This window comes from Cladophialophora carrionii (genome assembly GCF_000365165.1).
Source record: "Cladophialophora carrionii CBS 160.54 unplaced genomic scaffold supercont1.4, whole genome shotgun sequence".
Classification (NCBI taxonomy): Eukaryota; Fungi; Ascomycota; class Eurotiomycetes; order Chaetothyriales; family Herpotrichiellaceae; genus Cladophialophora; species Cladophialophora carrionii.
Genome location: NW_008481829.1, coordinates 1,148,203 through 1,173,288, shown reverse-complemented (window position 1 = coordinate 1,173,288; position 25,086 = coordinate 1,148,203). Strand labels below are relative to the sequence as shown.

Genomic DNA, 25,086 nt, shown 5'->3' with positions numbered 1-25,086 from the left:
CAAGTCTGTAGAGGCCGCCATGCCACCCGACTACCACATGTACTCAGTAGTGCATGCTCAATCGCGCGAAGCAGGTCTACGCGCGCAGTGGCTTTGCCTCTCGGGAAATGTGACGGAAGCCGACCTCGACCGGAGGCGGCAGTGAGGGAAATAATAATGGTATTCTGGAATGGTCATAAGCGACGGGCAAAAGCGTGTCGAAACGAAATGGCCGTGTTGGTGAAGACACCCAGGCAATCAGACTGCAAGAACTCTACGATGTAGATACTTTCTTGCCCGGGCATGGACACATCTTGTTCTCAGCGATGAGGTTCAAGATGAGGAGCCCTCGTCTCGAAAAGATCCCGGAGCACGAGCGCGAGTCCAGGCTACCTGACTGTCGGGATGCTGATGGATTCTATGCATGAACTTTTGAAAACGAAGTGGTCCAGAAGCCTGCCACCGATTTCCAACCGTGATCCACCAAGATTCATGTATGGGCCTCATGTCCACCAATACCCGATGCCGGCGGCCCTGCTGTCCTTGGCCCAGGCACAGCGCTCGATGACAAGAGTCGGTACTTGAAGATATGGAGGCCTGCCCCGACAACAAATTGTACTGTGTCGAATGCAATCGATCATCTGCTGGTTGCCATTCCGGAGTGCAACTCCAGGCGTCGTGGACATGCTCGCGTGAGCACCGCCTGCTGAAAGATCCAAAATTGGAGGGCAAGAATGAATTGCTTCTTGCGACATGCGACAACCACATGGCCCACTTCCCACTCGCTGGAGGGGTACCCGGGCCCCCATAGATTTCACCGCGGCACATCTTGTACCCCAATAAATCGCCGTTGGACGAAAGGATCAAATTCGGGGGCGAGCACATCCTCACCCACCATCCCGCTCCCGCTCCTGCTCCTGAACACCGAATCCCAGGGCTCTCATGTGAAAAAGACCTGTTCCAAGAACATCAGCTCGTGTCTGCTCACCACACCGGGCCCAACCTCGTGCTCGCCTGCAATCTTATTAATTGTGTTTCCCGTGGCAGATGTGCGACCCAACAAGCTGGGCCACTGAGTCTGGTGGCGGACATCGGTGCCAGCTCTTGCTAAAACCGGAAGCAAGCCAGAGGCTGTCGGGCACATCAGGCTGAGGGACAGACTCTCATCCGGCTAAATCGCTGAACGGAACCCCGAGACGGGCGGTGGTAAGGGTGGTCGCAAGTGGAACGGCAGCTCGGAAAAGGGATCGCAGGCAGCGGCAGCTAGAGAATGCTGAACTTTTAGCCCGGCCATCCACTCCGAACGAAGCAACAATCCCACTTACTTGCATGGTGGCGCTTGCGCACAAGTGTTTGACTTTCTAGAGGTGCAGCCCAAGACCATGCTGATGAATGCCTGCCTTGTCATGTTCTGCGATTTTCCTCTTGTACTACTTCATTCGGTATGAGCCGCACTCTGCTTCGGAAAGTGAGAGCCATCGCTGAGAGCTTCCCGCGGCTGAAGGTCGAGTACCAAGCACAGGCCCAAAGGATCAATTCGTCGTGAGGGACACTGCGCAAATGTCCATGATGCATTGATGCACACGAACCCATTTCAGAGAGTGGGGCGCGATTTACACAGCAGCGTGCGGTGCCCTGGATGTCGCGCGTCAGCTCAACGAAGCATGTGCTGCTCTTCTTTCTGAACTGCCTCTCCATGACATTATTATTGCGCTTCCGAGACGTTCTTTTCGGCACATCTCCCACTTCCGGCCCGAGGATGTGAGGGCACCGCCAAAAATGTCACCGGCTCAACCACATGGCAGGCGTGGAAATGGAGCAGTGCCGTTAATGCTCATCGAGTCGGACGTGGCTCGAAATAGCAGATTCAAAGGGCTGGATGCCACATATTTCGAGTCTTGCTCGATCCAAGGTCTAGCCTTTGTCCCAGCCCACTCACCTACTGCCTCCAAGCTTTCGAGTCACGGCAGTGCAGGGCTCTCCTTGTTGGCACCACTTCCTTTCCTTAATTAGCGGCGCGACAAAAGCACCCACTTGTGCATGTACCTTCTTGCGAGGCTTTGACATTGTGTGCGCTATCCATACTACGGTGGATTTGCCGACCGCTGTGGCCTTTGGACCGGAAACGGCAGTTTCCGTTTGAGGATGGCTAGATACCTTGCTAACTCGTACTTGGAGGCCGAGAAACGGGAGGCAAGAGGGGCTAACATCTTCGCATCCATCGCGCTGATCAATAGTGAGAGACTTGTACTCGTAGACGGGACTTTAATTGTCGACACTTGCAGACAATAAGTGCAGTTCGTTCATTGGATGCTGGCAGGACACCGACGAGATTGGCCAACCGGTGATAAGGCAGGCAGGACATTGAGATTGAATTACTGGGTAGTGGTCGCTTTGAAGTTCCGTTCACCCATTGCTTGCCAGCACCAAAAGGGTCCGAAGATCTGACGATCAGTCTACGTAGGCAATGATCCCAAACAGGAGATCCGGCGCAAGGACCAAAGCCCAAGTCGGTTCTGATCACCCTGCGTCGTCCGTCGAGAGTGATGTGCCGGGCAAGACGAATCATTTCTCGCTGAACGGGTACCTGAATACATCATTTCACGTCTACACTCATACGAGGCACAAGGTTCGCCATATTGCTTGAAGTTATAGGAGTTTGTGGCTTTGAAATTGAACTTAAATATGTGAACGTCTCCTGACTCGAGGCCAAGGAACGCTCGTTGTTGCTGAAAGGTACAGTACCTCGCTAGCTCGCTCACCATTACGCTGGCATCAAAGTAGTCAATCGCGTGTGCAGGTCTTCATTTGGCCTTGATACCACGACTGGCACTTCACCGCATGCCCAGTAAAGCGCGAACAATGCATGCCCAGTAAAGCGCGAACAATGCATGCCCAAACAGACTTCACATGGACGGTGTCGAGGCTCATCGTTTGACGGTGTGGATATTGGTCGTCGAGTGTGACAAGCCACTGAATCGCTCGAAGGACACGAGCCACTCAACGCATTTCTGCCACCCACTTACTCCGTAGACGTTCACGATCAGCGAGAGGCGCGTCCTCGTCCCTTTGCTTCCTCGCCTGAGAAATGGCGCCCTCGCAACAGGCGCTCACGCGGAAGGAGGCGGAGTCCACGAATGCGGTAAACGGGTTCCCAGAGGTTTCAGGGCGTGTCCTGAGTTGCGACCGTTTCCTCTCGTGCTTTTGGGACACGCGACAGTAAAGGCACGTGAGGAAGACCCATGGGTTCGGCGAGAAGAGGCAACATCAAGTTCTTTCGCGACCCTTTGCTCATTCCGGCAGAGCCAAATCGGCACGAGGAAGGGGGTGTTCGACAGCTTCGGTCAGCATTGTATGAGGCGGCCTCGGTGGCCTCGCCGAAACACCTGTCTAGTGCAGCATACCGGTGAAAGCCCGCCTTGGTGATGTTGCGAAGTCGTAAGCGGGGTCCCCGGCATCGTCGTCGCTCTGTCAAATAAGAGAATGAGGAGGATTGAATGATGGGCCGTGTCAAATTCAGTTTCCAGATCGAGGTTCACCTGATTGGCTTCAATGTTAGTTGCTTTTCCCACCACAAGTGGGAGCATCATGTTGGGACACGAACGACACCCTCTCTACTCCGTACTGGACCTCGTATCAGGTATCCTTCGGTTTTGGCCCACATAGGCACGCCTCCAGCAGAGGGTGTGGACCGTGCCCCCAATCGGTCCATGGCCGACGAAAGGTCGGCGACTCCACGGCCAGCCTAACCGGGGAGTCCTCCAATCCCCGAGTTCCCAGACTTCACCACAGTGTTACTCGTCCTAGCAACGGCTTTCAAATCGGGCGGTCGAGTGAAGAGAAGTCGAACGACTGCTGTAATACCTCTCTCGAAGGGTGTGGACAGTCGTTCATAGACAACGCGATCGTTGGATGGAATCCTCGATTGCTGGCGAGACTGGAGATTTCTGACGGGCAGCAACGACCAGAGACGCTAGCACCCTTGGCTGAAGTGACATGCCTCGACGGGTCCAGGATTGGATCAAGAGTCGCACCCCCCCACGCTAACGAGAGTTTCTCCGTGCTCCTGCCCGCCACCAATTCCGGTGCAGCGTCGCTGCTTACCTCCTAGCTGGGGAGCGAAGTCCGCAAACATGATTGTGCATGCGTGAGCATGTCGCTTGCGACAGTAATCGTCTCGTGTGAGTAATGTGATTTCGTCAAACTGAGTCGACCTGATCTCGGCTGAACCGCTCGGGATCTCGCGAGATATCAAAAATGCTGCCGTGGTCTATGGCCAAGTCGGGCGACATAAGTGGCATGCTGAAAGCGGGATGGAGGCTTGAGACAGGTTTGCTGAGATGCCGGCGCAGCACGAACTCATGAGTGCCAAGCACGCCCTGGCGGGAACCGCACGGGTGCCTAGGGTCGTTGCTATTGCCCAAAATCCGCGAACGAGTCGCGGCGTGGGAAGTCGACGGTCGCCGTGCACGGAGGACAGGCGAGGGAAGCCTCACGAGCAAAGTCGCGCAGTTGGTGACTAGAGACTCTTTTAAAGTACAGTAGTGCCAGACTTTCCGTCGGCAAATGATAAGGGCAAGGAGATTAGCGACTGGCATCTCCCCAGATACATATCCAAACACTGATCAAGTGATAACAAAAATTTGATTGTGTTCATCGACTCCATAGGCTGCGAGTGCCTAGAAAGGGAAACGAATGCTGGGTTGGTGATAAGTGTACGACCCCGCGATAACACTCCGGGCATCCGTTTGCCGGCCAGATAAACAATCTGGGGCAAGGTCCTCAATTCAGCAGGTCACTGCGGGCTCGAGGGCATCAATTGGGTCGGCCATCCAGTCACCGCCTCGAAACTGGCCTGCTGATATCTCCCCGTGTGAATGTTGCGTTGCATTCGATTCCTATCTCTCCAACGTGACTCCATCCTTATCGTTGATGTCGCCTTGACTGCAACGGATTGCGCGAACGACCTGCTGAACCGCCCCCGGGAGACCAAGACCATGATGATGCCTGTGATGATGAGAGTCTCCGCCCGACTTGTTCCCCAAGTGCAAGAAAATTTCTTTATCTTCGATTGGGCGCATTGCCAGCCTTGCTCATTTTCTGAACAACGCAGCAGATGTAATTTGGATCGGGAAAGATGATGATTTCCTGGTGTTTCGTTCGTAGCCTGAGTAGCTGGACTTCGTCCTCGCTAGGACCACTTTCCGCGTCTTCTTCAGAGCTTCTCTCGTTGTTTGCAGAATCTGTGCCTTCTCCATAGGCACTGGCCGTGAATGTTCCGTTGGTACGTGGCCCTCCTCGGGATGTGGCCCCGAGAGTCTTTCCCAGCACATTGGCGTTGTTCACGAACTGAAAAATAGACGAAGCCAGAATCTCGACAGGTCTTGCACTCTGCGGGGCCTCTGTAGACTCCTCTGACTTCTCCGCTATCGACGCTCCTCCTCTCTCTGGTCCTTCTAGACCACCAGCCGACACGGGAACCTGCGACCACTGGTAGCCTGCGGATGTTGCATCACCTCTCTCTTCCGGTAGGCCAATGCCGGTCGCTCTTATGATAGAACCATCTTTGCGGGATAGGATAAGGGTAGACTGGACGTTTGGTCTCTCTGTCAAGCCGCGTAGCATGGCATCGATGGAAGGGCCGTTCAACGTCTCCTAAGCAGTAACGGTCAGTACAAGTGATTCCGACACTGGACCAAGGATACCGACCCTTTCAGCATGAGCCATCCTGTCGTATTCTAGAACGATTCGTATCACTCATCTGGTACCTCCGCCGAGGACGTCATGCCATGATGCTGGTATTGCAAGGGGCTTGATCAAACACCAGCGTACGTCTTCCCGTTGTTTTCCAATCGCTGGAGCCCAGTTACAAAAGGAGTCGCCGTGGAATGGAGGTCAAAGGCAATCGCGTCATGCACTTGAAGTTTGGAGCACGTGAAGTGTGGCAAGGTAGCGCGCCCGAGCTGAGGGTTTCTGTTACAAACTGAATCCGAACCCTTGAAATTCGAGAATCACTTGCAGCATTGACGCGATGAGTGAGCGGCACGGCCCGCGAACGTCTAAAAAGCTTATTTTGCATCCACTCCGCCGCCACCGGGAGAAATTCTTCCACCCTTTGCTTTCCGGCCATCTAATTTCTCCTTCATGAACGGCTTTGACTCGCCAAGATGGGATCGAGCGCAAAGAAGAAGAGAGAAAAGAAGAAAGACTTTCAGGTTCGATGGCGTTTTCGCACATGGCCCACCATGTAGCTCACACCATCTCAGAAACAGAAATTGAAAGTCGGCAAGACACGACCCAAGGCTGATAATCACACCGATACGAGCTTCCGAGCCAAAGGTAGGGCGTCTGTTCCAGCAAGCCTACATCTAGCTGACTACGTGTGGAGCCATTGTTCTGAACCAGCAGCTCGACGTCGCCGCACCAACTCAATCGGCGGTATTTCTCCATCAAGTATCTCTGCTCAATTCACGTTCCGATGTCCAAAGGAAAGATGCACTCGCCTATTTGACAAATTACACTGCATCAAGCTCTTCAGAGGAAGCCTTGCCAATTACCACCAGTTCGCTTCTCGGCAGCATCTTTCCTCTCATCCTAGACGGCTCCTCTGGAGTTCGAAATCAGCTGCTCAAGTTGTCGCACGCTTTGCCGAAAGAAGACGTCCGAGACCATGTCAGCAGGGCTCTACCATACGTGCGTGCCGGAATGACACACCTTTCTCGAGATGTCCGTGCCACGGCCATCGACTTTCTATCCTTTCTGATACGGATCGCGGGAACGGAACTTGTATCATGTCCGGGGGATTGGCACCAAACTCTGGAATGCTTTACGACAGTTCTCGGATGGAGATCAGCCTCTAGCAAAGCTTCATTTGCTGGAGACGTCAGATCTACGGCTCGCATCATAAACGTCCTCTCTGACTTTTTGCAGGCGGGTCTTCTCACGGACAAGCTATCTTCTTCCGAGCCGAACTCACTGGTAACAGATTTCCCCTTGTGGCGGGTTGAGACACTCCTCGTCCCGACAAAGTCGAGTGCATACGCTCATCTGAATCTCTTTGGTCCGCAAGCAGAGGATGACAGTCAGATCCTTGACGAGCAGGAGGATAGATTACAAAACTTCACCCGCCATTTTCGAGACCCCGTCTTGGCAGGTATTGAGGCAGCCAGGAAAGAGGGTGGAGAGCTGGGCCGTGCCGCCGGCTTGGTGGTCAAGACAATGGAACGTGCACAGAATACTTGAGAGGTGGCACCGTTGCACGGTTCCTAAATTGGGTTGCTTATGAGACGCCACCCTGATGACGATCGCCACGGACGACGACTAAGCCTCTGCAGCATCCATCGATCTCGAGCAACCCATCAAAACGTTCTCCATCCTTCGCCTCCAGTAATCATCTGCGTGGCTTTGTCGGCGTGCTTCTCATTCATCGACACCCACACGTCCGAAGCATCCATCACTGGCTTGGTGCCGAATTTCCGTTCGCAAAACGAGAGTAAGCGACGTATCTCGCACAGAGAGATTTCTGCCAGCTCGTCCTCGGCCGGAACATCCTTTTCCGAAGAGATTGCATCAGACCTGGACTTTGTTGACAAGGAGAAGGACTTGTACACCTCGACTCGGGTGAGGAAAGACATGGCACTCTGGAACGCTGCCTCTGGCGAAGTCATTGGGTGTGAGGCGTCGTCTCCTCCAGAGTCCATCCCACCCCACACCCACTTAAATACCTCGGACTCCTTCACATCTCCGTACCACGCCCTCGCATTATCCAAATCTCCTTCAATCCGATGCAGCAGCCCATGCAGATACATCGCCTCCCATGCCGGTGCAGCTTGCATGTGCCGCAAGAGGAAATGCGCGGCCGGGAGATCCATGTTTAGAATATGCAGAGCCGACTCGAGAACAGGGTGTAAGGAGAGATTGGAGATAGTATGGCTGGGTGCATGGGGTTTGCACGGCGAGACGGGAAGAGAGAGGACATGATGGGGACATGCTGGTGGTAGGAGCGACTGGAGTGTTGCGGCGTACGAGTTGGAGGATGAGTCCGAGGACATCATGACCAGGGAGCTGAGAAAGAAAGAGTGATACTCACACCGACTGTGTTCCCAGAACATTATTCAAAGCGCAAATCTTTATGACCTGATCAACCGTGTCAACCCCGTCAAAGAGTCAAGCGTCAAGACGTCATGATTCTGAGCCCCGACGTCGAAGCCTTGTCCCACCCTCATCCATGGAGCCGCCTTCGTAAGTTATGGAACATAGAGCCATCAAGGCCACCGGCGACTCAGTCGGTCAGAGTGCTCCGTTCCATATCTCTTGCGCTGCCTGCTTCTCTTTTCGCGCCGCCCGTACGAGGCAGCCAAGGCCAGCTCGACAATAGCTCGCGACTGGTGCCGAAGCCCAGCCTCGCCACGCCCCGAGCAGCCAATCAAAAGCAGCCGACACCGCAGTTCAGACCCGATAAGATAAGATCACGCGCACCTCTACCGAGGAGCTGGGGGTCGATCGTCAAGGAATCGTGTGTCGTGGGCGTGGTTCCCCTTCCATTTCATTCCCGGCCGCCGCGCTGGTCGTCCAACATGCCTGCTGCGTCTATTCGTTGACCAAAGAGCCTGCTGAAGTGAGAGATTTAGCTACCCAGTCACGCCACGAGCTACAGTCGTAGGCTCTACGGTCCATACAAACACGCACACACATAATTACCAAGTCGACCCCGTCACCGAGCACGAGGCCCTGGGTCACACCACGCACCCCAGCAGCGCGAGCTTTGGGATTCTCATATCCGCTGCGGTCGTTGAAGCCCGCAAACGCTACCAAGGATTCTACTCTCTAGGAGACACTCGCCGTACGGACAGGATACACTGAATTGAACCCCGCGTGAAAGAGGAGAGAGGGTTAACGACCAAGCTCCAGGACGCTGAACTCCCAAGATGAAGCTCCCATCCACGAGCCTGGCTCTAGCCGCGGTGCAGCTTCTTACGCTGAGCCATAACCTCGCCTCGTGTGCTCCCATGATCGAAGGAGACACATCCACATCAGCGCTCGATTTGCAACGACTTCAAGTCCAAACCCAACCACATATTGACGCTTTCAAAGACCAAGCCCAAGATCAAGATCACTTCGACGCATCCTCGATTCCCTCACGCTACCAATCCACCCTCCTCGCACGCCGCCTCCTCCACCTCTCCTCGCACGGCGACCTCATCACCGTGTTCCCCACGGCGGGAAATCTCTCTTCGCGCATCCCGCCCTCGGTGGCGTCCACCCCGATCGGCCTCCCCGAGTACATCGCCACGTGCGAAGAGGAGTCCCATCACGCGGCGGACCCGACCATCCTCTCGCTCAAGATCTCCACGGCGACCCGCAACGCCGAGGCCGGCTCCAACGCCACGCTCTCGCTGAGCTGGTGGGACGAGTACATCCACCGGACGGGCCGGGCGCCGTTCGCGCTGGCGAACCTCCCCCGTCTCAGTCTGACGGGATACTTGGAGGAGATTCCGGCCGAGGACCGCCCCGCGCGGGCGCTGGAGACGTGCTTCCTCAAGAAACACAAGGACAGCGTCATGTGGTTACCCGGTCGGAAGTGGGCGGCCCACGAGGGCGTGTGGACCAGACTGGTCGTCCAACAGGCTTATTGGATCGGTGGGTTCGGCGACAAGAATTACATTGGCTGGTTGGATCCCGAGGAGTGGAGGACCGTGCGCAGGGAGGAGTGGGAGGATGTGAGGCTGCCTGGAGAGAAGGAGTGAGCGGGCAATACACAACACTTCGATGAGTGATCGAGCGTGTGGGTAAGCAAGAGAGCGAGAGAGCGCGAGAGCAAGGGAGTCAGAGAACAATTATATTCGAGAACAGAATGGCTCTGCTTGTCCCACATGATTCATACCCACAGTTAGGTGATGATGGAAGTTACAGTACCTATTTTGTTACCTACGTACCTCGAACCGGTACACACGGGACACATGGAGTATCGCATATATATATAATATGTTGCGATATAACATGAATGCTACGATATGGAAATGAATGCTACGATATGGAAATGAATGCTACGATATGGAAATGAATGCTACGATATGGCAATGAATGCTACGATATGGAAATGAATGCTACGACATAACCCAACAAAGTAGATGCGTGTAATCTGAGAATGGAAACACACACGGTACGGAGTAAATGTAGAAGATATACCGAGTACCTTCATTACGAGACATGCACGCTATACCATGTCGTATACATGTGCGTGTACGTGTAGCAGAAATCGCAATACATATGATAATATCCTGATCCTATACTCCGTACTATCTTGACGGTTCCAGGGATTTACATCCATTTGTCTACGCCAACTCACCTACTCGCCTACTCATCTGCTCGCCTACTCATCCGCTCGCCCAGTCGCCCAGGTACTGTCACTGTGACTTCTACTGTTACTCTGTACTAGGTATGTGTCCACATCGTACGTATGTAGTACTCCGTATGTTGTGGCATCCTCCTTTCTAACCCTTATACGGACGTGGTACTGCATTCCGTTCGTCCTGTCGTGTCGTCGTGTTTGGTCCTACATTCAAGTAATGTATCATATGTACTGAGGCTGGCTTCTTCATTTGATATCACGCCGCCGGCGTCTAGAGTCTACTAGTATAAAAGACGAGCATTAGACCTGGGCGGAATATATACTTTCATCCGCGCATATGTACTGTAATTATACCTGTAGTTCCCTCACCCTGGTTCACGTACTCGTGCTCATGGTCTGCCCTCCGGACTCCGGGTAGCCAAGATCCTCCGCGTGTTGCTGATATGCATTCACAAACTCACTCGCTTGCTTGCTCATACTCTTGCTCACTCTCTTGCTCACTCTCTTGCTCACTCTCTTGCTCACTCTCTTGCTCACTCTCTTGCCCACTCTCGTTTGCTCGCCCACTTTCTGGCTGCCCACTCTCTTGCCCACCCTCTTGCTTGCCCATTCGCTTGCTCACCCGCTCACTCGCTCGCGCTCGGTCGCTCCCTAATCCCTACCCTCACCACGATGGCCACCTCCAACGCCCTCGCCTCGCGAATCGCACAGCTCAAACACGTCCTCCCACTGCGCGCGATGATTGCGTTCCTGCCCTTCTCGGCACACCACGCCCTCACGAGGATGTCTTTCTCCCACAGCTGCGGATCGGTGGATTCGTAAAGCCACTTCTCCAAGTTCGCGGGATCGTTCGTCGCCGAGTTTGGAGTGTCCTTGTTGTTGACTGTCGGCGAACTTATCGCCACGCCAATGCCCGCGTCCGTGTCCGTGTTCGTGCCAGATGCGGCACCTTCCGAAGTGGTGGTCGTGGCGGCCGTGGTGAGTGTGGACGTGGTCGACGGGTTGGAACTCAGCGGTGGATGGCCATGACCACCACCCGCAGAGCCATGGCCTCTCGCGTCGACGATCCAAACCGGGTCATCGTGGTTCGTCGGGTTCGGGGGCTCGACGGTCGGATTCTGCACCAGATCCGCGAGCGACTTCACCACGAACTTGAACGTCTTGTGCAGTGGGTGCGCGGGGATGTGTTCTGCCACGCCGGGCTTGTGGTGAGGGTGTTGTTGCTCGTGTTCAAAGTCCAGAGTGCCCGGTTTGAATGTGGCGTGGCCGTGTGGGAGACGGCACGGGTGCGCCGTCACAAAGTACACGGCGCGATCGAGGCCGTAGCGCACTTGTTTGGTTGTAGAGGCGGCGACGGGATCGTCTTGCGTGGGGCTGGGCTGCGTGAGTGCCAGGTCGAATTGGGCCCATGCTGAGAATGGGTGGTCCGCCGACGCTTGGGTGAGGTCGGATGATGAGAGGTGGATCTTGATATCCTTGACTCTCACTTCGGACGTGGGCACATTGTCGAAGACGTGATCTGTGACCATGGAGAACTCGCTGGCCATGATTGCCCCCTTGCCTTTGCCCAGTGGTGTGGAGTCCTCGGCGAGTTTGTCGCCGTCGAAGATCCTGGGCTTCGCCCTATCTGTCGGAACCGGGAATGATTTAATCTTCACCCACCGATTCGATACCGGCTGCGAGGTGTGCTCATCCAGGGGCACGAAATTGGGCGTGGAAACCCAGCCCATTGATTCTTTCGCGCCACGCATCGGAGCCATCACGCGTCCCACGATGCTGGATTTGGTCCACCACGAGGACCCGTTGAGGATGAATCCTGATCCGCGTAAGGGTACGCTGGTGGAGCCGAGATCGCGAAGTGTTTGTGGATCAGTGTCGTTCTCCAACAACGTCGATATGAGGATATCGCAGATCGAGGTTCCTGGCACGATGAGGCCCGATAGCCAGCTGTGCGAGAGCCAGCCGCCAACGGTGCTGGGAGTGGCAGGGTGGAGGTCGACAGTGAACGAGGCTAGCGAACCCGTCAAGTTATCTGGCTTAGGCTCCAGGGCGCTGTCGTCCGAGCACATAATGGCGTCCATGAGCAGCCTTTCCCTGTCTTCGGCGTTTGACGTGCACAGCTTCTGGCGCAACGACTCATGGAGCTCCTCGGTCCGTGGCCAGCCTACATTGTTCGCAAACCGTACTAGGCCATCCACCATGACGGCAGCTTGACGTGGCATCACGACAACGTCGCACGTGTCGAGCGCATGATGTGGTGTGGCAGACTCTGCTGCGGTGTCCAGCCCCATGGCGTGTTTCAGGCCACCAAAAAGACCGCCATGGTGATGCTCGTGTGCGGCCGAAGACGGTTGCCTCGACGTAGGAGGTCGTTCGTGCTGCTCTGACGGCGGGACTGAGGCTGGTCCCTTCTTCTCGGTCCTCTTGACGTAGGAAAGGAACAAGTAGCGTCTGGCTGCCACCAAATCCCAGTCGACCTTTAGATTGCGAAGCTTGTTGAAATGGTGTATCTCTTCGCTGCTGACTTCGAAGTTTTCAGCATGAAGAGCCACACCCAACCTCAGAGCCGCATCCAGCCGGATGACCAGTTCGACAGATAGGAGGAGTTGAATGAGCAGCCATTTCCGCTCAGGATCGATGATGAAGGAGCCGGTCGCACCGTCGTAGCGTGTCGACCTGCTGTGCAAGATTTTCCCGAATCGCAGCCTCGCCTCGGGTGCGCTCAGATCCAGCCAGGCTCCAGGGGTGGTGAGAACCTTGACCAAGGCCTCGATCTGGATCTTTAAGGATGCCTTTTCGTGTTTTGCTCCCGTCGGGACTTTGCGCGGAGGGTAGAGTAGTTGGGTGAATAGATGGGTGTATAGCTCAGCGGAATCCATGTGGTTCAGCACGGTTTCCCGCCATCCTGCAACCAGCACCTGGTCGCGAAGCATGCTGATCGTGTCCATTCTGTCCGCCAATGTTTCGATGCTGATCTCTCTGACTCCCACTGCTTTCCACGAGTGCGGTCCCTCGCGAATCAGTCTTGCTCGCTCGACGGCAGGAGCATGCTTGCCAATCTTCGCGTTCAGCTCGTCATTCTCCTTGCTGAGCGCGAGCATCTTGAAGGCTTCCATTGCCGGGGCATTGGCGATGGCCATCTCAATCTCCACGTCCTTGCCGTGTTCTTTGGCATTCTCGTCCGCCACGCCGTCGGCAACGGGGCGTTCGAGGAAGTAGCGCATTCCAACGGTACCCGGTTCCCGACCCTCCAGGCCGAGCATATTCGGCCTTTCGAAGATGCCTAGCTCGAACATCGGCCGCTTACCGATATCGAGGCCTTCCCGCTTTGTCGGCGCTGTCAATCCAGGTTTCCAGTTGACTTCGTCGGGGATAGGCAGATGCGCGTGTAGTGTGGCGAGGGCGAAGCTTTCGTGCTTGATGTACCTTCGATCTTGCAGGTCGGAGGTCTCGAGGTCATTGTTCCAGGGGAAGAAGGCTTGTGGGAAGTAACGGCCTCTTCGGCCTTTCTCAAGGACGAATTGCGGGGCTCCAGAGAAGAGCTGTTCGACGTCTTCCTTCGTGAGGCCGTCCTTTTTGTGATGGCTCTTGTGCTGTTGAGCTGTCCACGGGGTCACTATCTCTCTACCTTCGTGAAGGATGATCGGACATACCTGGTTCGCTTCGCTCCTGCACAGCACCACAAGGGTCGGAGGGAGTCGACGAGATCTGCTTTCGCGTCGCCGGATCGCTGGCCTCCAACTCGGTGGAATGCTTCTGCTCGGGTGCATCATGTGTGCTGGTCGGCGGTACTTCAGCAGCCTTGGACGAAGAGACGTTTTCCGCCACGGTTTCTGCGGGTGGTTTTCTTGCCTGCGCTCGGATCAGCTTCGCCGCGGCAGGTCGAGAGGCATGGCCGTGTCTAGAACAACACTCACCTCGGGCGACACGGAAGCGTCGACGGCCTTCTGATCCTGCCTCTCCCTGGACCGACTGCTCCTTCTTAGTCTATTCAGCAGCGAAGGTTTACTCTCGCTCTGAGCACGGTCCGCCGCGATTGCATGCTGTCCTTCTCCCCTCCCTCTGCTTTCTCGCTCCGACAGCGACTTGCTGGAGATTTTTCGTGTTAAGCGATTCATGGCTGCTGACGAGTAACCTGGTCCTCTCGGGTCAGGCTGTCGAAGGGAACAGGTCTAGACGAGCCAATGCGCATACAGTGGGGCCTTGATCAAGAGGTGTGGCAGATCGAGCCACGGGAACAAGTCATAGCTGCTCAGATGGGTGTGATTACTCTTCCATTGCAGGCAAGCTGGAGACCAAGGTCAACGCTCCCGCATGCTGTTCAGTATTTCTCACAACGTCGGCAAAACTGGATGGAGCTTGTGATCAAGTAATGACTGACTGGATATCTGGAAGGCTCAATGCTGCTGTGTCAGCGTCGTGCATGACAGTCGACTGCACGCTCACGTGACTGAGAGATACAGGCGTCACGTCCACTGATGTCATTGATAGAGGCACACATGGAACACAGGGAAGAAGCTTCTTCAGGACGGAGGCTCCGAGGCTCGGTGCTCGGTCGGTGCGTGGAAGACGGCGGAATCGCAACATGCCATGGCACATGGCCACCACCGCCACCCCATGAGTCCGAACTATCTCCGTGTCGATCACCAGAAGATGAAGGATTGGGAGGACGAAAGAAAGCGTGCGCATTTGGCTGGGCTCGGAGACACAGCAATGTCGAGCAGGCTATCTGATGACATATCCGACGTAACAAAGCGTTCACTATGCGTACACAATCGCCTGCTCAAGAGGATAAGCAGATAAGCAAATAAGCAGACAAGCAGGCTCTTTCCTCTTCCTTATCCTACAAACCCTCGTTGGACGCCCGGCCACGGCTGGGCAGCCGCGCCATATCCGACCGCCATGCCCGTTGACATGTTCCAATACTGCGGCACCATATCAGGATCTCCGAGCCAAGCTTCGACCTCCGCCGTGTACGGCACGTGTGGCCCAGGTACTTCAGGAGCGGTTGCCGGCACTGGCCCTTGGATGTGAGCTGGAGCCGGAGCCGGAGCCCCAGCGGCAGATGGAGCGTGGCTGTTGGCCTCCCCCATGCCCATCGGTTGCTGTTCTGCGTCTGACTCTTCTATCTTGGTAACGAGCCGAGGCGCCTGTGCCCTTTGGCTTGCTGGCTGCACTGCCACTGACCCTGCCGGTATCAGAACGCGATCCATAGGCGTTTCGTACACGGGAATCGACCCAATGAGCTCGCTCGCATGCGTAAAGAAATCCCTCCTCATTGTCCATGACCGCAGATCCCATTGCCGCTGTTTAAATCCCGTTGTGATCGAGTAAAGCTGGGTCGAATGATCCTTGTTGTACGTGTGTGATATGTCGTACGGCCAGATGAATTTGAACGACTGCCGAAATGAATCAGAGAACTTGTTGTTGATGTACTTCTTCGTGTTTCGACACAGGTTGGTGCGCAAGCCCGGCCAGATAAAATGCTCAATGATAGGCGTCTTCCTCAGCGTCTCGGGGTCTTCCGAGGAACCTCGTTGGAAGAATGGCGGCAGCGGAGCCAGATACTGTGGATTGGTGTTGCTCTGGTGGAGAAGCTTCAATCTCATCATGTAGAGGATGGCCATCCGTTCCACAACACCGCATTCACGGAAGATGGTCTGGTCAATGCTTCTCAACGCCTGCCACCCCTTGTCCAGCAAGTACTGATCCTGCACATCACGCCAACCATGGAGGACTGCCCGGACGATGATGTCTTCGTCGAGCGGCTGATTGGCAAAAGACTGGTGGCCACCTGCCAGTACCCGGTTGACCTCACGGTCTGACAAGAAGAACAATTCGCCCTCTTCCCGGCCATTGTTAGCATCGGTTGGATCCGACGTTGGTGGATCTGGTCGTGGTACAGGAGCGGAGACCCTTCCGAAGCTATTGTAGAGATCCTGTTGTTGCAAGGTGTAGGGTTGGACACCATAGGATCTCGGGGGATACTCTGAGCCCGATGCCCTGGCTCGCCTCGGCTGGTCGAATGGAGCTTGGTATCCGAACTCGACCAGGGGAGACGAGGAATCCGAGCTGTGGGAGTAAACTGACGGGCAGTTTTCGAACTGATCGTGGGGCCCGCATGCGAGAGGGTTCGCAGGAGGCGCAGCTTGTTCGCCGTTGCCGGTACTGGGCATTACCAGCCAGCCAGGCTCGTCGGCTGGGTTCAGAGCGTTGCCGACAAGCTTCTGGACTCCGGCTAGCATTTCCTTCAATGCTCGGACCTCTTCCTCGCTCTGCCTCAGTTGAGATAAAAGCGCTCGCGCCCTTTCGCCCTCGTGCTCAGCTGCTGGATAGTCGTGGGACTGCTGGATGCCTTCCCCACTATTTGTCGAGGAGCCACCGCTCTCCATGATCCTCACCAAGTTCTCCAGATGAGCAATGTAGTTCTTGGTTTTCAGTCGTATACTGCGTTGAGCTTCACGGTCAATAGCTCTCTTCCTCTCCCGCTGAGAGGCAGTAAGTTTCAGCGTGCGCTTCGGCCGCTTGGGAGTCACTTCGTCCGAGGCCGACTTCGCTTCTGCCAGCGGCCCATCCTGTGCCTTATCGGCATTCTTCTGGGATGAAGCAGTGGTCCTCCGAGAACTAGTATTGGAGACGGGACCTGTGGGAGACATGTCTGTTGTCTGTGTCTCAGTCTGAGTTTGTGGTAATATTGGGCCCGTCAATGAAGATCGAATTGACGGGCCAACGGCGATTCGTTGCTGCTCTCTTGCCTGGAGATGGTTGTGTATCTGCGTTAGGGCGTGGAAATGGAGGTCGGTATCTGATTTTCCGCCGCTTCAGGCCGTGTATACCGACAAAGTATGCACCCGGTGCAACTGGCAGAGCATTTTCAAGATGTACTTCGACAACACACAGGGCAATTTCGCACTGGAAGTACAGCGAATTGCAGGGGACAGGATGAGGCAGAGTGGAATAACCAGTAGATGAAGACGGCCTACACCCAATGGACACAATATCTACAACCCAAAGCGATCGGCTCCCAAACCTACCCTATGCAGGGGTGATCCAGGACCTGGCAGAACCCGGAAGGACGGACGTGAAAGAATCGGAGGCTTGTGAGCGGGTTGCTGTTTGTTAGGATGCGGGAGGAGACTTGGTTTCAAATGGAGTAGTTTTGGCGTTCCAGACTCGTCGTAAGCAGGTTGCAGAGGAGGTCAAGCAAGGCCGAGAAATCATGCCTGGCGCGCTGTGTGACGACGAGCGGGCTCCGTGGGTCCCGCTGACCTCGTGTCTTTTTCTTGAGGTGTTATAAATCGGTCGTATGGAAGATTAAGTCCGCTTCCGCCTAGGCCATGGTCGGTAGCGGCTGCCTGGTTAGTGCAACCTGGGACGGAAGTGATCTCGATTATTATGAACTAGCGGGACGAAAAGGGAGAATGGTGTTGCTTCGAGAGGTGGTTGTTGATGAATCCAGAAGTAAGAACGAGCAGGCCAGAGGATCATGCTTGTCCAAAGTTCCAACGGCGAAGAGCGGACGGCCGCTGTGAGCCAGTGAGGATGCTGACAGGGTCACTGCCGGCCTCTCTGGAGCCCTGGCACGCTGGATTCTTACTTAAGCCGACCCTTGTGAGACGGCAACGACGACGTGCCATTGGTGGTTGGCGGCGCACCCGCATCACCCGGAATTGACTCCCCGAGGCATCGTCGCTTGCCCTGAAAAGAGGGACACAGGGAACGTGCCATGCCGTTGGGCCCAGCAGCCTCACCCGTTCAAAGGTTGGCGCACCAGGCTCGAAAGTCGAGCCTCCCGGGGTGCCGGGGTGCCGTCTTCGACAAGCTATCGCACATTCAGCTGGCATCTGACGCCGTAGAAACTTTTTGCACCGCTCGCCTCGATGCAGGGGGTGCGCCATCCGCGTCTCAAGGCGTCGCCACGAATGAGGCTGGATTTCCTGGCCAACATATGGCGTTTCACAGCCGCAGGTGCGGCGTACTAGTACGCAGTAGACAGAGACGACGGTCGTGGATTCTGCAATGGAACCAACACCCTTTACTCTATACAGCGCTGTCCGAAGCCTGTGAAAGGAGTCAAGATTCGTGCGCTGTGAACCGGGATATTCCCATCTCGATGGTGAAACCCATCCTCGTATTTGTCGTAGCATCAAGAGATTGGATGCTACCACAGACCAGCGACGATGAAGCTGCTGGTTGGGGGCGGTACAGTTGGCAGCTAAGGCATTCCAAGGGAGTTCCTCGCTTGGGTACTTGGGAGGATCTCATACCCCCAGAAAGCAGCACCGAGAGCAACATCGTGATGTTGCAAGAGATCGTCGTACCTTTGGGCACCTGGTTTGACCCTGTCGGGCACAGGTAATTCTCCAACAAGAGACTATCATCGCTCTCTATCTGGATGCAAGCATTGTGCCAACTATATGCAGGAAAACCGCAATGGCACGTCACATGGAGCCGTGCAAAAATGTCAACGCCCACCATGCCCATTGAGTCTACCAGGTTGCGGTCCAGACGCCCCTGCGACGCTCCATATGCAGTATCGTCGATGCCTTGTCTATGCTCGGCTTCCTCAGTAAACACTGTGCAATATATCACAATCATCGCTCAGCTCATCAACACCTTGTAGCGCTGATGATAATACTAATGTGCAGGAATGTCGTCAAATATCCGTCGTCTCGTGTGCTTTTTCCCACGGCCGATCTACGGCTCTGAGGGAATGTTGTCTGGGTCGTGCTCCTTTTCTTCCGCCACGATCGAGTTGTTGCGTTTCGGCCCCAGTGGCGTCGACGCACTGCGCCGGTGTCCACGTCGGAAAGCTGGAGCTTCCGAGCCATTGGGCGTGTCAGTCACATCACCAATTGGTGTGCCAGCTCTCGACTGTCCACGCAGACTTGCTGCTCGGTGTCTGCTGGGAACGTCGCGGATACTCTCAGTGCTCATTCTTGCGTGCATAGGATTTAAGCCTTGATCAAGGTCCAGGCTCTGGAAATCCCTTGTGCTCCAGCTCGAACGATGGGGTCTCGCTCCATACGGCAGATTCGACATACTAGTCCGAGAGCGCATGGATGTGGTTCGAGAAACGCTGAAGGGTTTCTCCATGTCCATGCTAGCGGCCCTCGGAGACATGCCGACTTCAGGGATTTGATTGTCGGGATCCTCATCCTCAATCTTGAGCTCCCGTCGTACGCTAGAGACGGCAAAATAAGGTTCCTTGGGACGTTCAGGCTCTGGCGGTGGAGGTGGCGGAGGCGGCTTCGGTCGATCAGTTGCCTTGTGGGCAACGTGTGAGAAGTATCGGGTTCGAGGTTTCAGCCACGAGCGCGGTTTAATGGTCTCTGAGTAGCGAGTGATCGACATATAGCTTGAAATCGCTCCAAGGACAATTGCAATGAAAAGACAAATGGTCAGGATGCCCTGAATGACGATGATGACCACTCCAATCACCGTGGTGATAATACGGTCAAGTCCGAATCGAGCATCAAAAGCCGACGCCAGTGCAACTGTCGCGACTTTGCTGAACCCAAGGAAGTAGACCATAATGAGGTTGAGGCGATTGCTTTCGAAGGGTCTCATGAAGAGGACGGCAACGAAAGCAATGATTTCCCAGGCAAGCAGACCGAAAACCTGCACTAGAGCGTGCCCTGCAGCGCCTCCGTAGAATGCAGCCCTGACAAGCTCGTAGATCAACCAGACGGAGAAGAACCACCACTTACTCTTGCGAAATCTAGAGGCGAGCCAGCCGAATTTGATCGTGTAGTTCTCGTCGTCATGTGGATGGACTCTGCCTGAACCGAGATTTGGCAGACGCTTTCGCCACCAGGTCGTCTTGGGACGGGCGCCTCCGTCTACGTCCGAGTTCTCGGGCGCTCTCTTAAAGCTGATCTTATACCAGGCAGAATTTCCGGTCTTTTCGCTCCCCTCAGACCCCTCACTGGCGTGTTCGAGGATCTCCGGCAGAGCCTCAGATTTAGTTCTGTACCAGATTGCGAGGGTGGAAACGCCTAGCATTGATACAAGGAACATCACAAGGATCACTGCAGCGATAGCTTTGACGCCGTGAGCTCCGCCCAAGGTGAACTGGAACATAGTGAGGAACATCATCATGAAGAAGGCAATGTAGCATGTCCGCAGTACAGCTGCACCCGCAAACCATAGCCAATGCTTCCGGAAGTACCCAAGCCGAGTTGTCTTGACAATGTGGCAGGCGGCTAGAGCTTCAATACTCCATTTCAGGAGGATTAGAGATCCCAAAAGGCAGGCGACGAGTATGAGGTACCAAAGCAACCCCGTCAAGAAGGCGTTGGAGGCTGGTATGTTCAATTCTGCGAGGGTTCCAGCAAAGCCGGAGTAGTTGCCGGGTAAAGGAAGTCCGGGGAGCACTGGTCTCCCATACCAGGAAAACTGGGCGGTGCCGCTAGTCGTGTTGGCTGGCACTGCCGCCTGTCTCTTCAACACGTCACCGTAGGATCCCAGCGTAGCTGAAGTTGCCCGCTTGTAGATCTGCGTGATTTGGTAACCACCACCAAGCCCAACAGCATTTTGACCGTTCGGGGCAGCGCCAATCATGCTGATATTGCCACGGTTGCTGCCAATAAAGTGATTGATGGTATTTTGCATGTGCCTGTTGTAAATTATACCGGCCGACCATGCATAGTTGCTCCAGAACGCCACGAGCACGCTTGGCCAATTCATCGACAGGCCTCCAGTAAAGAAGATGTGATGGTAGACCGCGAACACGACCAACATGGATATAGAGTGGGCATAATGCGTGCGCATCTCGGGGATATTCTGTCCATAGATTGAGGTTGCGATCGATGATATGAATGCGATCACAGCAAAAGCGCCTAGAATAGAGGACACAGCAGAAGGGTGTGAGAACGAAGCTCCGTTCGTCACCACCGCCGAGAAGCAGGCGATTTGAGATTCAGTCGAGTTGGCGAAGATCCGCAGTATGGCCATCCCCTCAAAGTCCGGTATGGTCAGTGCTATGGAGGGAATGTTGGCCACGTCCGATGGTGCGACCGGGATGATGCCATTTGCGTCGATGGGTATTGAAGAATTGAGAGGGCAGAGACTGTTGATATTGGCAACACACGGGTTGAAGGTCAGATTAAAACGCGACTCGCCGTAAGCGTAGACACCGATGTACACTGCGGGTTGGATGTTCAGATCAGCGGCTGTCAGCACCTTAATTCGCGGAAAGTCGGCAAACTCACACATCAAGCTCTCGTTTGTCAACGCAGAATGGCCCTCTAGGTGGAAAAGTACCGTCATGTTGTCTTTGTAGTACGCCGCGTCAAAACGAGTAACATTTATCAGAGAATCGCCCATGCAATCACCATAATCTTGAGTGTACAAAGACGGTCGGCGGTCATCGTCGAGCCACACTGTGCCATCGTTGCCGGTATATTGTATCCACCTCGTTGTGTCCGCTGTAGCTCGCTGCACGCTCAACGAGACGAAAGCCACGAGAATGGTCCATGCCGTCAGCCATGAGAACATCGCACGGCCAAGCACCAAAGCCATGGTACCGGAGGCCGACTCCCGGCTCTTCAGCCAGAGCTGGGGCCGGGCACGTCTACCACGAGCTTCACCGGCGCGTAGGATGCAGGAGATTGATCGTGGTCTCGAATACTGGTTCAAGCTTGATGCCTGCGTAGGCCAGCTCCGGTGAGCAGCTTCTCAGAGGGAGTGAGTGTCGTGAGCAGTTGGTGACCCAGACGCAAATACTCCGTATGTCCGTATTCTCTCCTATCGAGACTTCATTCTAGGGCGTCTCCAGACCTCACACCTCAGATTCGTTGTTGCGACAGGGTTGCCGCAGGGTTGCAGGGTAAGTGGCAGACTGCAGGATTGTGAGATTCTGTATATCGGCGGGTGCTCGGGAAGGGCGGGCCAATGTTTCAGCGAGTGGTATGTGCAGAATTACGAGTATTTGAACAGCTGATAAAGAAAGGTGCGATGTTTGAGGTTGTTCAAGTGAGGCCGAGCACTTCCAGAGTGATAAAAGAGAGAGCACGGGCGGGAGAGGCCAAACCCATGCCACGGTGAAAGTGGAAGGTGGGAATCCAAATGAAGCCCGATGGTACCCAGCGGGATGGAGCATAACGTTCGGCGTATCTGGATGCCGCATCATCTGCATGGAGAAGGAGCCTAAATAATACGACGGCGGCTGCAGCTCACGCAGCTCCTGCAGCTCCTGCAGCTCGATGCAAGCTCTGCCGAGACTCAGATCCATCCCGCTCTTGTTCGCGAGCACCTTCACGATGCGCAGCAGGAAAAGCGACAAAAGCAGGTTTTCCCCCACCTCCATCTGCGCCATTCATCGCGGGGTCTCGCTCGGTTCTCACAACCATCTAGACGTGGACTCCTATCACTCTCAGTCTCGCCGAGAACAAAGGTAGAACTCTAGACGCAGCTCCGCCTCCTCAGAGTCATGACGCGCATCGGCTCATTTTATCCGCCCTTGTGGAGATAGAAATACGAAAGCTCACATCGGACTTGGGATATTTTGGGCCGGACCAGCAGAAACGAATTTATGACGTCTCCCGAAAATGAAAGTTTCCTGACCAAGACGCGGGTGATGTCTGTGGGTGTCTGAGAGGGTGGAAAAGCCCCCAGATCGCACCCTGGACGAGGACCGATCGGCAATCCGTGCTCGCCTAGAAACGCACGTTTCGCACGGGCTCGGGCCCAAAGAGGAAGTCATCTCTTGGGTGGTCAACTAATCTCGGTGCTAGTTAAGCTAGCCGCTGCTTTGGGCAGCTTCTCGACTGTCGGCTGTGCGCTTCTGGAGATTCAAGAGTGTGGCTGCCCGAGTGCCGGTGGTCCGGGTACCAAAAGCGCAAGATCTAGGTATCTGTCTACGAACATTGCTTTCCTCAATAGAGGTACACCAAGGCAGAGTGATCATGTGTTTGATAAGGCTCATCGGCATTGCCTCCATTCTCGAGTAGAGCTCAACAACATGTGCCCAAGCACGGAGCATGGAGTACATTTCCCACCGAACACCCGGCTGGCAAACTAACTGTGCTAACGTACCGCTTCCAAGACCCCGCCTTGAGGTCTGCCGGCGCTATGAACTTTAGTGTTCGAGACAGCAACTTCCCAGCCTCCATCAATAACTGACCGCGCCGTCTTGCTGTGCATTGTGTGCTCCTAGGAACTCTGTGCTTCAGCTGGTCGTTCCGTAACTATCAAGTTCGGCTTACTCGTAGATATCAGAAGAATTGACGGGCCCCGCGTGGCTGATCTTGTTTGCACTACTGCGGACGGTGCTTATGGCTTGTTCATGTCGATCCCATCTCGATTTATAAAGCAAGGAGTCACTTTGGGCGAAGCAGCCACGGCAGCCCAACCCCACCGGCTGCAGATTGCCTTGACGGCGTGGCTTGCACGGCGCCTGTACCGGAGTCGGGCGATTGAGACATGACGCAAGGCTGCGACTACCTTCTTGGACGTGCTCAAGTATGACTTACGAGGAGTAGCCAGCAGCAAGCGACTTGCACTCCGTCCGAGTACACACGAACGCAGCACCGCTTGCGGACCGCCTACCGTGGGCAGCTGCGTGGGTTGCCGCCTGGCCCCCTTGGGTCCTATTCTCCAGCTTGGCATCTCCTCCTGTTTGACCTCGGGTTACTTTCAGGAATGGGTCGCCGTTTCTGTAAATGTGTTCTACCTGTGAGGACACCTCATAGCGATCTCTCAACCTCATCCAGAGGCAACATCACTTCTACGATCTTCTTCTTGACCGCCTGGCTGGGCTCTTCGTACGGATGCCGAGGCCGCAGCACGGCTTCCAAGTCACCCTGAATGCCGGCCTTCTTTGCACTGAACTGACTGACAGCATACTTGGTTGTGGCAATACCTGCCTTGGTGGGATTCTCCGCATGGGCAGACATTCTCTGCATCGCCAATGCCTGGTCATGCTTGCCCATCTTCCACAAATCGAAAATTTTGACGACTGTCTTAGGAAAGATGTTTGCAAACGCTGCAATGCATCCAGCCGAGCCTGCTGCAAGTCCGCCGACCAGGAAGTCGGACTGCCCGCCAAAGACCGCAAAGCGCTCAGGTGGAAATGTAGCAGACAAGCGTGTAATCTTTCCCACCGAACCGCAGGTCAATTTCACTCCCACGATATTTGGGAACTCTTGAGCCAGTCCTGCAATGACATCGGAGTCCAAATCGAGTCCATTGCATACTGCAGGAAAGTTGTATATGAGGATTGGAAGAGGAGAAGCCTTCGCAATGGCTGCGTAGAAATTGTGGACGACGCTGGGCGTGGTTTGTTTGCCAAAGTACGCAGCTGGAAGGACAAGGACATAGTCCGCTCCCGCAGCGTGCGCATCTGAGATATATTCTAGGACTTGTGCTGTTGAATGGCCACCAACACCAGCGATGATGGGATAGCCTTCTGGCACCGTCTTGCGTGCTAATTGCAACAGCGCTGCTCGTTCATCTCGAGTGAGCAGAAAGGTCTCTGCATTGGTGCCGAGAATCACTAGACCACGGAGGCCACTGCTTGCTAGGTAGGCATAGTATTGCGCTTGTTGTTCGGGTAGTAAAGTGTCCGTTTTAGGATCGAAGAAAGTGATGGCTGGCGCATACACTCCAGCCGGTGGGACCGGGTATGAATGTGGTGTTGGATCCGTGGAACCCATGATTGATTTCGACTTTCGACTTTCGCCTTTGAAAATGAGTTGGACAGAGAGGACAAGGAGAATAGACAGCGTTCAAGGACAACTTCCTTTACGCAGACT

At 54.9% G+C, this 25,086-nt stretch overlaps 8 protein-coding genes across 8 annotated transcripts; 2 read left to right on the top strand and 6 right to left on the bottom strand.

Annotated features, from left to right (window-relative positions):
* Positions 1-5,040: 5,040 nt before the first annotated feature.
* On the bottom strand, positions 5,041-5,604 carry G647_05097 (uncharacterized protein; the record flags this gene model as incomplete). Its single annotated transcript, XM_008729430.1, has 1 exon — positions 5,041-5,604. The coding sequence occupies one exon, from the start codon at positions 5,602-5,604 to the stop codon at positions 5,041-5,043; it is 564 nt and encodes a 187-aa protein (XP_008727652.1).
* A 542-nt stretch (positions 5,605-6,146) lies between these two features.
* Positions 6,147-7,221, top strand: G647_05096 (uncharacterized protein; the record flags this gene model as incomplete). Its single annotated transcript, XM_008729429.1, has 3 exons — positions 6,147-6,194; positions 6,246-6,318; positions 6,368-7,221. 3 exons carry the CDS (start codon positions 6,147-6,149, stop codon positions 7,219-7,221), a joined length of 975 nt encoding a protein of 324 aa, XP_008727651.1.
* A 116-nt stretch (positions 7,222-7,337) lies between these two features.
* Positions 7,338-8,033, bottom strand: G647_05095 (uncharacterized protein; the record flags this gene model as incomplete). The annotated part of the gene is made up of 1 exon (XM_008729428.1): positions 7,338-8,033. One exon carries the CDS (start codon positions 8,031-8,033, stop codon positions 7,338-7,340), a length of 696 nt encoding a protein of 231 aa, XP_008727650.1.
* An 873-nt stretch (positions 8,034-8,906) lies between these two features.
* On the top strand, positions 8,907-9,725 carry G647_05094 (uncharacterized protein; the record flags this gene model as incomplete). The annotated part of the gene is made up of 1 exon (XM_008729427.1): positions 8,907-9,725. One exon carries the CDS (start codon positions 8,907-8,909, stop codon positions 9,723-9,725), a length of 819 nt encoding a protein of 272 aa, XP_008727649.1.
* A 1,231-nt stretch (positions 9,726-10,956) lies between these two features.
* On the bottom strand, positions 10,957-14,448 carry G647_05093 (uncharacterized protein; the record flags this gene model as incomplete). The annotated part of the gene is made up of 3 exons (XM_008729426.1): positions 10,957-13,931; positions 13,984-14,182; positions 14,248-14,448. The coding sequence occupies 3 exons, from the start codon at positions 14,446-14,448 to the stop codon at positions 10,957-10,959; spliced, it is 3,375 nt and encodes a 1,124-aa protein (XP_008727648.1).
* A 720-nt stretch (positions 14,449-15,168) lies between these two features.
* Positions 15,169-16,986, bottom strand: G647_05092 (uncharacterized protein; the record flags this gene model as incomplete). Its single annotated transcript, XM_008729425.1, has 1 exon — positions 15,169-16,986. One exon carries the CDS (start codon positions 16,984-16,986, stop codon positions 15,169-15,171), a length of 1,818 nt encoding a protein of 605 aa, XP_008727647.1.
* A 2,041-nt stretch (positions 16,987-19,027) lies between these two features.
* G647_05091 (uncharacterized protein) lies at positions 19,028-21,853 on the bottom strand (the record flags this gene model as incomplete). Its single annotated transcript, XM_008729424.1, has 1 exon — positions 19,028-21,853. The coding sequence occupies one exon, from the start codon at positions 21,851-21,853 to the stop codon at positions 19,028-19,030; it is 2,826 nt and encodes a 941-aa protein (XP_008727646.1).
* Positions 21,854-24,018: 2,165 nt separating this feature from the next.
* G647_05090 (uncharacterized protein) lies at positions 24,019-24,987 on the bottom strand (the record flags this gene model as incomplete). The annotated part of the gene is made up of 1 exon (XM_008729423.1): positions 24,019-24,987. The coding sequence occupies one exon, from the start codon at positions 24,985-24,987 to the stop codon at positions 24,019-24,021; it is 969 nt and encodes a 322-aa protein (XP_008727645.1).
* Between the last annotated feature and the right edge of the window lie 99 nt (positions 24,988-25,086).